The sequence below is a fragment of the Aspergillus udagawae genome (genome assembly GCF_001078395.1).
Source record: "Aspergillus udagawae IFM 46973 DNA, scaffold_7, whole genome shotgun sequence".
Classification (NCBI taxonomy): Eukaryota; Fungi; Ascomycota; class Eurotiomycetes; order Eurotiales; family Aspergillaceae; genus Aspergillus; species Aspergillus udagawae.
The window spans coordinates 1,625,532-1,639,736 of record NW_025091270.1 but is presented as its reverse complement, the minus strand read 5'-3'; the positions used below and the strand labels follow the sequence as shown (position 1 = coordinate 1,639,736).

Sequence of the window (14,205 nt, the reverse complement as noted above, 5' to 3'; positions counted from 1 at the left end):
CAGCCACCCCTTCTCCTGCCCTTGCTTTATGTCTGTGGTATCACATTAATCCGCACTCATCCTTTGGGGTGATTTCTCCTCCATTCAAACACCTGAATATTCAGTGTTTCCCTTTGCCATTCCACTGGTACCCATCCCTAACTTAGCCTATGCCATGGCATCGCGCGGTAGGGGCAGCTGGACCAAGCTCGGGGCTAGCGCACTTGAAAGTTGCGGTAACCTTGGACCTACCATCTACCCTAGGTCATGTGGGCATTGATGCAAGAACAAGTCATTCCGTCTCATTCTTATTTTGTGTAATGTTTACTACTTTTGTCATGGGAACCCTTTTACTGCTCTACCTCAACCTGGTCAGCGCCGCACTATCACGTGCTACGTATCCTATCTGGTCTACTTGGGTGTTATCACGCAGATATCATGCTCCCATGTAGTGATACTGTTATTGTCCTCTGTGCTGGCTTCTTTGGGCTTTTCTGCCCTCACCAACTGGATTCATTATTGGCATTTGGTAGGCACTGCGCAGCCTAAGCTAAAATCAGCTGGTTCGAAACCTACTGTATCTAAGTCTGGGACAAGTATTCTGCACTGACTTGGTCATGGTATTGTGACCATATCTTTTACCAGCATAGAACCCCCAGTCATTCTGACACTACGACGTCATTGTAATCCAGAGGAAACTATTGATCTTTCAGACAGATGTCGATTTATAATTAGCAACCTGCTCCCATAATGATTAGTAATCCATTCTGTTACTTTTGTGGGTATGAATTATTTCTGATAGGGCTTAGTATGTATCACAACGCCATTCGCTTGTAAGAATAGCCATATGGATATGACGCCTGTGCAACCATAACTTTGTTTTACCACCTCCCTAATAATGAAGAAGAAAACACCATAGTGGTGATGCATGCTCTAGACTGGTTAGTATTCTGCACTCACGCTAATCACCACCTTGTTCAAGCGGCATCACCCCCCATCGCCAGCGAGGACACCTACCCGGGTATTGACCGCGTTCAAGCCACGCGCCGGCAGGTTAGTAGTTGGGTGGGTGACCACCAGCGAATCCCGGCTGTTGTATGTTTTTGATGCATTTTTTGCTTCGTTGTATGCCATTGCTGCCTGGTTATGCTTTAGAGAATATATTGCATTAATCCAGGCATTATAGATTCCTATGGATTGTGCTAAAATGCTGATTTAGCTGCCATGGGATGATTTAAGTGGACGTCACTGTGACGGGTCCGAATTTAGACGAAGCCGGTCATATTAACGAAATCCTTGAAGCAGACAGATTCCAAACCTGGGAATTGGGCTTGCCATTTTCTCCTCGGTGATTGCTAGACGTTTCGGAGGTGCCGGGGCTGGCAATGCCCTCTGGGGTTGCGCGCTAGCTTGGTTCTGGTTGCTTTTGCCCGTTTTGCCAAATCGATCGGCGAGAGGGCCATCTTGAGTTCCACAGTGGCTGTGGGTTTTAGGACGACTGCCTTGACCATTGTGGATTGGGGTTTGGCCACTGGGAGTTGGGGTTTCTCAGACCTTGAAGTTGCTGGTTCTGCCATTGTCATTGACCTTGGGGTTGAAGTGGAGGGTATTGCGTTCGAAAACGGTCGAACCAGTTGGTCTGCGCTCTGTTCAAGATGCTAATGAATTGCGCTGTCGGTGTGCCTTCTTGAGGCTCATTAATATCAGAACGCAGTTCGATATCCATGTTTCTCCACGCTTGTAACACCAGTGGGTATTCCGCCTCGGCCTCGCCCGCTTGTGTAGCTAGGGCGACGAATGGTCACATGCAGATGTATATACACGAGCGACTCCAACTAGACCAAATTCATGCGGCGGATGAACTGCTGCATAAGGTAGTCTCTAAAGGCCGATAACGGTCCTGATCTGTTTGAGGAACTGTACCCACGCACTTGGGTAGGACCATTATTTGAAATCCTCCGCCCCATAAGATCCAACATTCTAAGTTTTCCGGAGTAGATCCGTTCGATAAAGATAACACTCACGGTATTGATCACCGGAGGCAGTGCTTGGGCTCCATATTGTACTCACTTGATGTTACAAGATCGGCTCTGTAGCAACTGGGGCTGAACTGAAAGCAGTATTGACATTGGACAGTTCGGGTACCCTAAACCATCGAAAATTCAAGGACCATCTAAGGCCCTGGCGCCAAGCAACACAATGAATAACAGAAAGTCTTGTCTCAAACATCCAACGCGGGGCCTTTGGAGCTGAACTAAAAGCAGTATTGACATTGGACAGTTCGGGTACCCTAGTTGTAGGCTAATGTGGTGATCGCCATCAGAGTTACATCCTTGAGGCTCCATACGTAACCAGCCATTCCCGTGTGTTATGGTCTTGGCAGCCCATGTGGAGCAAGTAAGCAACCACAGCCGCAAAGGATCGGCCCCAAAGGCCCACTGTAGGAACCGCGGCAAGTATACGGTAAAAACAATCGGACAAAGGACTAGGGTCATGGTCTACCTTATAAATACCTGGTCCTGTGTCTTCGTTTTCACTCATTATCCAAGAATCTCCATCATCATCCTCATCCTCTCCAATTTGAATCCAGACCACTTAAGCACAACATCTTTCACCATGCATGTCTCTTCTGCTATCCTTTCGATTTTGGCCGCGGCAACCCTTGCATCGGCTGGCGATTGGGGCTTTACCGGATTTACAGAGACAGACTGCAAGGGGAATGGTCCCGTTGGTTTCGGCGATCAGAAGGCTTACGGCTGCACCAACTTGGACACTAAAGCAACCATCATGAGCGTCAACGGAGACGTCGATGGCTTTGAGATTGCACTCTTCCCCGAGAATGACTGTAAAGGCAATTTCCAGCAGTACATTCGCGACAGTAACACTTGCTCCAGCGCGGGGCGTGGTGACTTCCCCCAGATCAAGTCTTTCAAGGTAACTAATCACCCGAAGAATGTCCCTCATACTTCAGTCTCAGCTCTAACATCGTATAGGTGTATGCTGGCACCCCCTACTAGGGTGACCTGGTTGGGAGCAAGCGCTAGGATACTTTAGAACTTTGGGATATGCTTGTTTTGTGTCTTTGGACCACAATGCTACGATTATGGGTTGTGAAGGAAACTATTGTGTCTTGTACATAACGCCGACGACAAAAAAGCCCTTCAAGAACCAGTCAGGTATATATTTGGCTCAGAAGGGAACACCGCTCTTTTTATACGAGGATGGGAGTCCACCTGGTGTCCTACACGGGGTATGGTCGAAGTCAAAATGTACAAAATTAAATATGTTGATCTAGTCATGCTAAGAGGGGCGTGTAAATATGCGACCAACGAGCAAGCCCAGGCAGCAGTTTCAATCCAGATAGAAACGTAGCAGGTATATATCTCCATATACAACACAGTCCTAATGCTCGAAAATACCTAACAAAAGAAATCCTGTATAATTCGGAGCAAAAAATGCAGCGTCACTTATTGATGAGATTCAGTGAATATAGAATAATAAAAACAGGCGTAACAACCAGCCGACAGGGTGGGTTGAGGTAGGCTAGGGTAAGATCGAGGGCCATATGGTTGTGGGCCTTATTCTGGATGGTGTCGTTGAAAACAGGTGAAATTTTGTCCGCGTTGAAGCCCAGGTCGTATGCGTACATGCGGCAATGAGACGCCCGGGTACGTAGCGAATAATGCGACCAGTTAATGTAACTGATATTGTTTGATCTCTGAGCCTCTGTAGGTAGAAGATACCCGGGCTTGTACGGAACGGGCCCACCTATATCCATCTCCGAAAGGAGCTTGTTAGGTAGTACGTCCCAGGCGTCCCCCGAACTGGGTGTCTGGCAGAAGTCCGCAGTGTTTCGTGAAGAAGCACAGCCGTCGGGCCCTCACTGCCTCCAGCAGCTTGCCTAGCGTGTTGAGCAGTGTGATTGGGCGGTAGGCTCCTGGGGAGCGAGTAGTCTCCCATATAATGGGTCAGCATCGAGACAGTCTTGTGCCAGGGCTCGCTGGTGAGGCTGGTGTCAAGCATGGGGTTATAGACATGGTAGGTATGGATTGTACAGGCAGGGGCGAGCTAAGCGCGGCGCAGAACCACTGTGACTGTCAGCCAACGGGGATTGTACACGCAGTGATTGCAGCCAGCCTTGCAAGTGAGGCATTGTATCTTGCAAACTTGCAAAATAAATATATCTACAGGGTCATGTCTGATAGAGCAGGATTCCAAGCATTATATCCAGAGGACAGACCTGTATTCCCGACTGTTCCCCTTCTAGCGCTTAATACAGATGGTTTTGTCTATGAGGATTCCAAAACTCACCAAAACATTTACTTGTCCGTGTTGCTCGGCTCGTATTGAGGGGGGGGGGGCCCAACGATGCGTTGAGGGAGCACCAGAATGTTTTAGACCATAAGCTGCCTTGTGGTAAATTATTGAGGAGGTTCGTGGACTCTGCTGCTTTGAAGCAGCATAGTAGTAGAGTACATAGGAAATTTATAAATCTGAAGAGGAAGTCTTGTTTTGGTACTCTAGCAACAGGGCCAGTGTGATGAGGCCTCATGAATCCACTGATACCTTGCTCTCCATAGCAGATAGCTTGAACTAACACTGTTGGTAAGACGCTTCTAAGCCTCTGCACATCATTATATATACTAAGTTGAGACAGTGGGTGACATATCCAGTGATTCCCTTTAGCAGCACCAACATTGCCGTCCCTAATAATACTTAATACTACTGAGCGGGCTAAAATCTTTCAAGTTCTTTCTGCGAGATGTCACCTTCCGGACCGACGTCGAGCACAAGGGTATAAGATGCCACCTCCACCGGCAGATAGTAAAAAATGCGCGCCTCGAAGCACCATTCAGTGAGGGATCTCTCGTGAAACATCCTGATCAGAGCTCAGCCAGCTACCTGGGAAAAGACAAGCAATCATTAAAAATTGTGAGATGGTCAAATTCACAGGCTTGTATGTCTAGATAATTCTGATCTTTTCAATCTACCAGATACTGTCTATGACCCCTCGTCAGACTGAGATTCAAGCTACAAAATATCGTAATAGTTGCAAGTGAGCTCCTTGTATAGGAGATGGAGAGTATTTTAAGCAGTCAATCGATGCCAGGAAACACCTTGGATAGGGGCACCGACGCCGCCCACAAAGTGACAGGGGACGCAACATCACACTCATGCCGTAGGGAGATTACATTTCTTGACCTGTTGGCGGGCTATAATCTAGCATCCATTTGGTCTTCTGCATCTGCGGCTAGGTCTGGTAACGGAAGAGGGAGAAACCCCTGCCATTCCACGGCTAGTATCTGACTGCTGATGGGCGAAACGCCAGCCTTGTCTGAATGTAGAGAGCTACAACTGACCCTGCTTTCATAGCTTATCTTATAGACGGTTCTAACTGCCGGCGTCTATGAGTACAAGTATCAGCCATTGTTCTACATTGACTAGCGGTGCCTGAGTGCAGTTGTGGAAAATAGCATTTTAATGAGATACCATATAATTACCAGATGTTGGCCGGTTCCAAAGTTTGCAGTACAGCATAATTGAGAGGTAAGGGAATCGATGAAAAGGGAGAAGTAGAAAGAAGAAGCTCATGCAATCGCCCCAACTGCCCAGACCATTAGAAATATATATTGTAATAATTTAGCCCTCCTACGCCATAACGCTTACAGAACCTATAAAAAATTGGTATTTTATAGGGGAAAAAAAAATACATAATTGATTGGGACTAAATTTTTATGGCCTAACCTCTAGTATATGTATCTGTATCTAAAGAATTGGCATATCCATAGTCTCACCCTAGACTCCCCCTACCGTAGATATAGCCTTACCCTGTTTCACCTAAGCGGTACTTTTGTAAAGGCACGCGCCAGTGTTCTATATAACCTTCAATTCAAGGAAACCCAGCACATACGACCATAGGGTGTGGAAAACAGGGCTTCCCGTCCGCTCAGCCGTACTTAAGCCACACGCCGGCCGGTTAGTAGTTGGGTGGGTGACCACCAGCGAATCCCGGCTGTTGTATGTTTTTGTCGGTATTTTTGTCTCTCTCGAAGAGGAACTGTGTCGTCTCGACAATCACAAGCATGAATTGGGGTCGTTCTAGAATGGACATCTGACCTCCACCGCATGCAGCCCAAACGGTGGCGGGGGCGGACTGTAGGCGGATTAAAATCATCTGAATAATGCTGAGAACTGGGGCGGGTAGGATGCTTCGGCAGCTTAAATAGAAAGGTAGGGGTTCCTTACCAGAAGAAATGCTGTGCCCTTTCAAGCTGGACGCTCGACTCGCTGGAAGGAACAGTGGCTGATTGCATCTTTGGCCTGGCGATCTGACTGGCTATCATCTGCATTCAGATCAACCGACGTATCTAGGTCATTTGGACGCATAGGAGGGCCCTCTGGACCGTGTTTCAGAGGACCATCTGCTGCTGAGTGTCCCTCTACGTCTGTTGCAACCCGACATCCCCTGACGCCTATGCCATCGAGGCTGTTAAGCTCTTGCAAGAGTCAAGTCCAGGCTGATCTATCTTAGCACATAAACGTCCCTGAATGCGTCCAGGATAAACCGCAATGCAGAGCGCAGACATGTGCCTCAGTTGTTCTCCGTTTCTATCACCGACGCCTGGACGACGCACACTTGCTGTTCGATGACTTCGAGCAGCTCCCTTGCAGATTGGGTGGCGAGCCGTGCTGAGGAACAGGCACTAAGCGCTAAGCTGGAGACCTTGTTGCAAAACCTCTCAGCTCTTGTGGGGTTTCATTGTCCTATTTCTGGTTTGGGAGTAGTGCGGGGCATGGATAAATACCGTAGCCTAAGAAGAAAGCTCAAGGGATCAGGGAACTTGAGCAACACCAGTACCCTGGTGGCCAGAGCCTATGCTGAATAGCTACATAGCATGCTCAGCCTAGTTGGGATCAACTCCTCGCTGCCGAGTGCCGATACCCGGGAACTGAAACGTTCGCGTAGCCCCCAGTTATTGACACCTAGGGTAGCGGGAGAGGCAATGATCTCGCTGACGCGATCTAGACACTGACACTGAGATCAGTTAAAGCGCATGGTGCATTCCAGAGCTTTGGAACATACGTACGTGTTTAGAAATCTGGACCACATTGGCTCATTCCCCCGTGTATGACGTTGTTGTAGCCAAAGCTTTGCAGTCTTGCGCCTGTAGCTCAGATCTCTTGACCGCTACACAACTCCCAGCATGAGGCATTAGATTAGCTTTGATCGAAGGTTATTTGTAATTCGCCATACCTGAGCGAGCCCTACCGCGAAATGTGCACTGACTCAAGGAATGGGGCCGGTTACAATGCGAAACTTTGCATCCCCGCAGCTCGGTCACGATGAGATACTTCCAAGATGACGGCAGGAGAGCATAAATGCTATTAGAACATATAACCGGTCGTAGCTGAGCAGCATGTCGGAGAAGGATGAGCTGTGCGAGCGCTGAGATCACAATTATGGTAAGCTTACCGCTTACCCCTTGCTGACCCATTCCCGGTGCGATATATCCAATTCAGTTGGATCAGGCAGCTAGCAACCTCCCCTTGCCGCATCACATGTTCGACAATCGTCTTTCAGAGCTTCTTGGTGCTTTTATTAGAGTCGATCGGAGCTACACCGCATTCTTCAACAGCCGAAGAATGCGCCACTGCCCCAGGTCTCCGATTCCCGCACGGAGTGCGTCTTATGGCTTCACAGCGTTTCTCATTGGAGAATGACGCCCTCCTTACTCCCCAAGGACAGAGCCAAGACAAGGCTTGCATCAGGAATGACGAGAGTCTTATTCCAAGTCCATCTCAGAGGATGTCTGGTGTCAATGACATAATGCCTCCAGCATGTTATAAAGAGAAGACGCACCCTCTACCAGAACATCTTCCAATTCTCACAATCGCAATTACAATCACAGACCTCAAACAAACCAGCTACTACCTGCAAAATGCTCTCCCGCACCATCCTCGCCGCCCTCGTTAGCGCTGCCTGCTTCGCGACCGTCAACGCGCAGACCTGCAGCGCTAGCAACAAAAAATGCTGCCAGCAACTTGAGGACTCGAAAAGCCTTGATGCTAATGCCCTGAACTTGCTCCAAGTTTTGGACGTGGACGTTGATGCCCTGACCGGCCTTGTCGGTGTGCAGTGTATGGCATGACTTGAAATCTATTTTGCTCTGCTTTGCTAACGAGCCCAGGCACCAACATTATCGGCAATAGCTGCAGTGCGAACGCTGCTTGCTGCACCGGCAACAACTACGTAAGTAGGAGCAGTAGAACGTCGTCGGACGGGATACTTACCTGATGTTTAGAACGGACTCATTGTTCTTGGCTGCACCCAGATCCAGCTGTAGTAGGGCCCCTGTCCGCAACTGCGCTCTGGCAGAAGATCCTCGTATCTGGAGAAGCAAGATGCTTGAAATGGTGGATTGGTCACGTTCTACTCGATAGTCTGAGGATCAGTTATGGTTAGCAGTTAGCAGATGAGTAGTAGATTAATGGAAACTGTGCTCACCTTATTTGGGCAATGAGAAGGTCTTTCGTAGGAATTCCTGGGTGATTTATCCGGTAACGTACCGGACTCAATCAACATCACCACGACGGGAGGCAACCCTCGGTCGAAGCTTAAACACAATTGAATCCATTGACGAACCGGACGTGGCCAGAACCACCGAGCGGAGACCTACTGACAGCTCATCTGATTGGGTTCAGGGGAGACGGAAACGTCATAACGAGATATGCCTACCCGGAGGGGATAAAATCAGATGATGTGTCCGAGATACCAGCTGGTAGCTTACTGCTAGACTTAATATTCTATCTGTGTATAAGCATAGACCCAACAATTAATCTATCGTCTCCTATCTCTTCTTTATCGTGTAGAGATTGCAACATGGAAAAAGCGGACGCAGTTCACTCTGTATGTAGCAAAGGTTCTTAGAGTTTGCGGATTCGCCACATCCTCACCTCACCGCCGGTATGACGAATTGACAATTAACAAAGGCGTGTTAGTATCTCTGTCCGAAGGAAAACACCGTGATCATCCTGCCTGAAGATGAGATCACGCATGTCGGAACGGCAAGTATGGGGACGAAGCCCATGAAGCCTGCGCGGGGGGTTGTATTGGCGGTTGGCACGACCAAGGCGCCGGGGAATGGAGGACAGCATGCGATGGATGTGAGGCTGGGGGATTTGGTGATTTATACCAAGGTCAGTTGCTGACTGTGGACAATCTTCTGGAGAAGGTTCTACAGATGGTGCTGATGCATGCATAGGGGAAAGGGAAGGAGGTGAAGGTTGATAATGATGAGTATTTGCTTCTTGATCGGGATGAGTAAGTCGTTCATTATTGATGGACTGATCTGAACTAATGTGAGCAGAATTCTCGCTGTTGCAGATTGATTGATTGATATGATATGATATGATATGAGTGGATTGATGTCTCTTAATTTGGTTTATGATGACCTCTACATTGAATGATACCTATACTTCTATCCGCAAAATTCATACGCAGAGCTTCTGCTATAAGATAGATATAGAGGAAGTACAACCTACTTAGACAAAGATATCACTCCGTCAACCATCTCAACCAACCCCTCAACCACAACCTCCAACCTCTCCCTCTCAAACACCTCCCAACAGCCCTCACCCTCAAGCACACTACAATACGCCCCCCGAAACCCCGCCCTCACCGCAGCCGACACATCCCACAAATGCGCCGCCGCAAACCACCTCTCCCCATCTCCTACCCTTTCCAGCGCAGCCCGATAAGCCCCCAGCGCCGGCTTCGCAACCCTCAACCCATCACAACTCAACACCCTCTCCACCGGCATCTCGGCCCCGGCCCGCGTAAAATACCCCCGGACACGCTCCACATCCCCCGTAGTCAAACACCAAACCTCAAACCCCGCGCTCCGCAATCTCTCAAACGCAGTCACAAGCTCAGGACGCAGCTGCAGAGAAGCATAGCCGCGTATACATGCGTCTCGCTCCTCATCTGTGAAGGCTGAGCGTGGGTTGGCCACGCCAGCCATGAAGAGGCTGCGGTAGAAGAGCGCGCGCATGACATCTTTATAGGGGCGGTAAGATTCGGAGATGGACAGGAAGGTGAATTCGAGCTCCGCGGCGGTCATCCATGTGTACCCGAAGTGCTTGGGGGTGATTCCATAAGTTGTGAGTTTTGGGCCGATTGTGTCGGCGATGGAGGCAAAGTAGGCGTCGAAGGAGACGCAGGTGCCGACCACGTCGAAGATAATGTGTTTTGGCATTTTCTTTGGTAACTGTTATGTTGTCCGTCGTTGGGGGGTTGGTTCTCGTGTGAGTGATGAGTGAGGGGTGGGTTGTTTATGTGGATTTCATGATTGGGATGTGGAGAAATGCGGAGTCTATAGAAGTGATGGGACATGGAGGACCGGATCACTTCCGGCGGATGAGACACGTTCTTCTGGCTTATCTTATCGATCTGAATATGTAGATACTATGTACTGATCAAAATGCCTTCCGGTCCACATATCGGAGGATTATCGGAGATTACGCTGATAACTCTAGGAAGACTTATTATGGAAATGTGGTCTCGCAGTATCAGTTATGTTACTCATGAACACATGAACACATGAACACATGGATTAAGAATGAGTAACTATGACCATAGAATGTTCAACCGCCTCCACCAGGTCCTCCTTTTCGGCTCTGGTTCGGGCTCTTCCCGGTACGCCTGGATAAACGGCCGGATGGGAATCTCCTCCAGGGGCACCATCGCCGTCCTCCCCCACAGCTTATACCCAAAATACAACCCCAGAATGATCGGAATGTTCAAATACGATGAGACAAACGTTTCCGTATCCCAGTGCCTGCGCATGAACGTGCTGTATCCCCCAGTGAACAATAAAAGCGTAAACAGCACGAGCGCAAACCACGTCAGGTACGGCTGCAGCGGCGCCGCCCACGGTAACTCTCGGTGCCGGTCGATTTTCTGCTTCCGGCACCCGTAATAAAACCGCAGGTAGATGATGCAGATACACATCCAGTTCACGAGAGTCGAAATGGAGACGATGTCCTGCAGCCAGGTAAAAGCGGTGCTGGCCGAGTCGGACAGCGTCATGTAGCCGAGCCCCATAAAGACGCCGATCAGGGAGACGGCGACATACGGCGCCCCGAACCGGTTGACCCTAGTAAAGAATTTGGGCGCATGTCCGTGCATGGCCAGCCCGAAGAGGATGCGAGAGCCTCCGAGCATGTTCGAATTCCCCGCGGACCAGGCAGAGGTCAGAACCGCAGCGTTGATAATAGATGGAACAGCATGGATGCCGGCACGCCGCGCGGCAATGACAAAAGGCGACTGGGACGCATTACCGGTCGAGCGGAGCAGAGTGGGGTCATTGGAGGGGACCAGCATGCCGACCATGAAGATGGACAGAATATAAAACAGAAACACACGCGCAAAGATCCGTCGAGCCGCTTTGGGGATCGCCTGCCGCGGACTCCGCGTCTCCGCCGCCGCGACACTGATGTTCTCCATCCCTGAGTACGCGTACAGCGCGTTGTTGAGCGTCGTCCAGAACCCCAGGAACTGGCCCCACGAGCCCGGGACGTCCAGGTACTGCACGAAGGGGCCGGGATTCCGCCAGTATCTGAATCCAATGCTTTGCCCGTCCGGCCCGCCTCCACAGGTGATCACGAGCGCCATGATATTGATGCCGATGACGAGCATGATCTTGATCATCGAGAACCCAAACTCCAGTTCCCCGTACACGCGCACAAACAGCAGCGCCGTCGCCAGCATCAGCACCCCAAATACTGTGATCCAGATCGCATTGTTGACCGTCACCCAGAACTCGACGATGATGGCCGCCGCGGCCAGCTCCGCGGGGATCGAGACCAGGTACGAATAGACCTGGTTCCAGCCGTTGGCAAAGCCGAGCGCCGGGTCGAAGAAGAGCATGGCGTAGCGGACCACGCCTCCATTCAGCGGAACCAGAGCCCCCATCTCGCCCACGGCAAAGACAACCGCTGAGCCGGCCACGCCGATGATGGTGTACCCTAGAAGGGCTCCAAGAGGCCCCGAGCGGGCAATGGCACGCCCAGAGCTGAGGAAGAGGCCGGTACCAATGGTCCCGGCCAGCGCAATCATCTGGATGTGTCGCTGGTGGAGGCCTTGTTTGACCAGGCGGATCTCGCCGAGATGCTCGGCGGCGGCGTCGACATTGTCAGGGAGTTGTTTCTCGGTGTCATGGAGGGTGCCTTTTTCTGGATCTGGCATTATTCTTGGTATCTCTGTTTCAGGTGGCATGTTCAATTTGAAAGTAGATTGGGGACCTTGGAGTTAAGGCGATCCTGTCGCCAGTTGGCGATATTTAACCAATGGCTTATCTCTATGCTCAAGCTCATCCGGTGATGGTTTAGCTTTGAGATTAGAGTGTGATAGATAGCTTGACAGGCTCTTCCAATGAAGACAATGCATTTGCAATTCCTATCTCAAGGTTTCGATTTCCCCTCTTTTCGTGTAGCCACCGCAACCTAAAGCCCTTACTTCTGGGGATAGTTACACCATGACCAACCGGAACTGGACCGGATGATGCAGGGTCACATGATGATAAACCGGACTTGACCGGAGATTCGCAGATCGCATAGTAAAGATAAGAAAAGATAAAGGATGATCAGCGGAGACGGAGAGAGGAGAAGTGGGGAAGTTAACACTCGACAACTCCTGGTTAGACAACAACCGTCGCCAGAATAAGTATATATGAGACCATCTACAGTGGGCAAAAGTTGACCATAGTGATAAAGAACATAAATAATACAAGTAATGGCTACCCTTCCCTCAAACCCCATTACCTGCTTCTGGCAGAACAACCCCCACGAACTACACAACCATCGCTCCACCGAAGATCTCCCGACGCACAGCGACGTGGTGATCATCGGCGCTGGGTATGCGGGCGTGAGCACCGCCTGGCATTTACTACACAACCACAACAACATCAAGTCAATCACTATCCTCGAGGCAAGAGGTGCCTGTTCAGGCGCCACCGGTCGCAATGGAGGCCATCTGCGCCCGGATCGGTACGGACATATCCCCACGTACATTGACCGTGCTGGACCTGAAGCAGCGGCGGAGATTGCCGAGTTTGAGATTGCGCATGTCCAAGCGATCAAGAGACTTGTCGAGAGTGAGCAGATCGACTGCGATTTCAGACTTACAAGGACAATCGATGTGTGGTGTAATGAGGAAGCTGCAGCGGCGGCGAGGAAGGTTTACGAGCGCATGAAGGGGTACGGATTCGCGTACATGGACGATGTTGACTTTCACACAGGAAAGGATGTAGAGGGGGTACGTCGCCTCGAAATCATGCCACTATCCGTACTAACGCGGTCAGATCTGCGGCGTCAAAGGCGCGGTGGCTTGTGCCTCCTACACCGCAGCCACCATCTGGCCCTACAAGTTCATCATGCACCTTCTCGCCAAACTCCTGGCGTCAGGAAAGGTCAATCTGCAGACCTACACCCCCGCAACAGCGGTTACACCATCTGCAGACGGCAGTACCACTACATTCACAATCGAGACCCCCCGCGGCAGTCTGCACGCTAGCAAAGTCATCCACACCTCCAACGCCTACGTCTCCTCCCTCCTCCCCCAATACAAACACAACATCATCCCCTGCAAAGGCGTCTGCTGCCGCATCGCCGTGCCAGAAGGGAAAACTGCCCCGCTACTGACCAATTCCTACATCGAGCGCACCATGGACAACGTCCTGTCTTACCTCATCCCCCGTGCAGACGGGAGCATCATCGTCGGTGGCGCGTCGGTGCTCTTCAAGCCCCATCGCGACCAGTGGTACAACAACACCGACGACAGCGTGCTCATCGACGTGGCCAAGGATTTCTACGATGGGTATATGCAGCGGACGTTCCGCGGGTGGGAGGAGTCCGGGGCTAGGGTAGACCAGATCTGGTCGGGGGTCATGGGCTACTCGTATGACTCGAACCCGCATGTCGGCGCGGTGCCGGAGAGCAAAGGGCAGTTTATCTTGGCGGGGTTGAATGGGCATGGGATGCCAGTTATTTGGCTGGCCGCGGAGGGGTTGGCGAAGATGGTGGGCGAGGGGGTTAGCTTTGAGGAGACGGCGATGCCGAGGCTGTTCAAGACGACTGAGGAGAGGATTGACAGGGCGCAGGGGGGAAAAGAAGAGGACGGGGATATTCTTGGGACGGGGTCATTTTTTGCTACCAAGCAGTAATAGT

The 14,205-nt window shown here is 50.6% G+C and overlaps 5 protein-coding genes and 1 non-coding gene across 6 annotated transcripts; 4 read left to right on the top strand and 2 right to left on the bottom strand.

The window, feature by feature from the left end:
• Positions 1-2,595: 2,595 nt before the first annotated feature.
• On the top strand, positions 2,596-2,996 carry Aud_009233 (uncharacterized protein; the record flags this gene model as incomplete). Its single annotated transcript, XM_043294093.1, has 2 exons — positions 2,596-2,913; positions 2,973-2,996. 2 exons carry the CDS (start codon positions 2,596-2,598, stop codon positions 2,994-2,996), a joined length of 342 nt encoding a protein of 113 aa, XP_043150028.1.
• Positions 2,997-5,884: 2,888 nt separating this feature from the next.
• Positions 5,885-6,004, top strand: Aud_r0031. Its single transcript, XR_006253281.1, has one exon. It is a non-coding gene; the product is annotated as a 5S ribosomal RNA (ribosomal RNA).
• A 1,915-nt stretch (positions 6,005-7,919) lies between these two features.
• Aud_009232 (putative chaperonin (GroES/Cpn10)) lies at positions 7,920-9,369 on the top strand (the record flags this gene model as incomplete). The annotated part of the gene is made up of 5 exons (XM_043294092.1): positions 7,920-8,118; positions 8,169-8,230; positions 8,980-9,177; positions 9,243-9,301; positions 9,348-9,369. The coding sequence occupies 5 exons, from the start codon at positions 7,920-7,922 to the stop codon at positions 9,367-9,369; spliced, it is 540 nt and encodes a 179-aa protein (XP_043150027.1).
• A 149-nt stretch (positions 9,370-9,518) lies between these two features.
• Aud_009231 (putative 2-haloalkanoic acid dehalogenase) lies at positions 9,519-10,235 on the bottom strand (the record flags this gene model as incomplete). Its single annotated transcript, XM_043294091.1, has 1 exon — positions 9,519-10,235. The coding sequence occupies one exon, from the start codon at positions 10,233-10,235 to the stop codon at positions 9,519-9,521; it is 717 nt and encodes a 238-aa protein (XP_043150026.1).
• Positions 10,236-10,606: 371 nt separating this feature from the next.
• Positions 10,607-12,226, bottom strand: Aud_009230 (aromatic amino acid and leucine permease; the record flags this gene model as incomplete). The annotated part of the gene is made up of 1 exon (XM_043294090.1): positions 10,607-12,226. One exon carries the CDS (start codon positions 12,224-12,226, stop codon positions 10,607-10,609), a length of 1,620 nt encoding a protein of 539 aa, XP_043150025.1.
• A 546-nt stretch (positions 12,227-12,772) lies between these two features.
• On the top strand, positions 12,773-14,201 carry Aud_009229 (NAD(P)/FAD-dependent oxidoreductase; the record flags this gene model as incomplete). The annotated part of the gene is made up of 2 exons (XM_043294089.1): positions 12,773-13,294; positions 13,341-14,201. 2 exons carry the CDS (start codon positions 12,773-12,775, stop codon positions 14,199-14,201), a joined length of 1,383 nt encoding a protein of 460 aa, XP_043150024.1.
• Between the last annotated feature and the right edge of the window lie 4 nt (positions 14,202-14,205).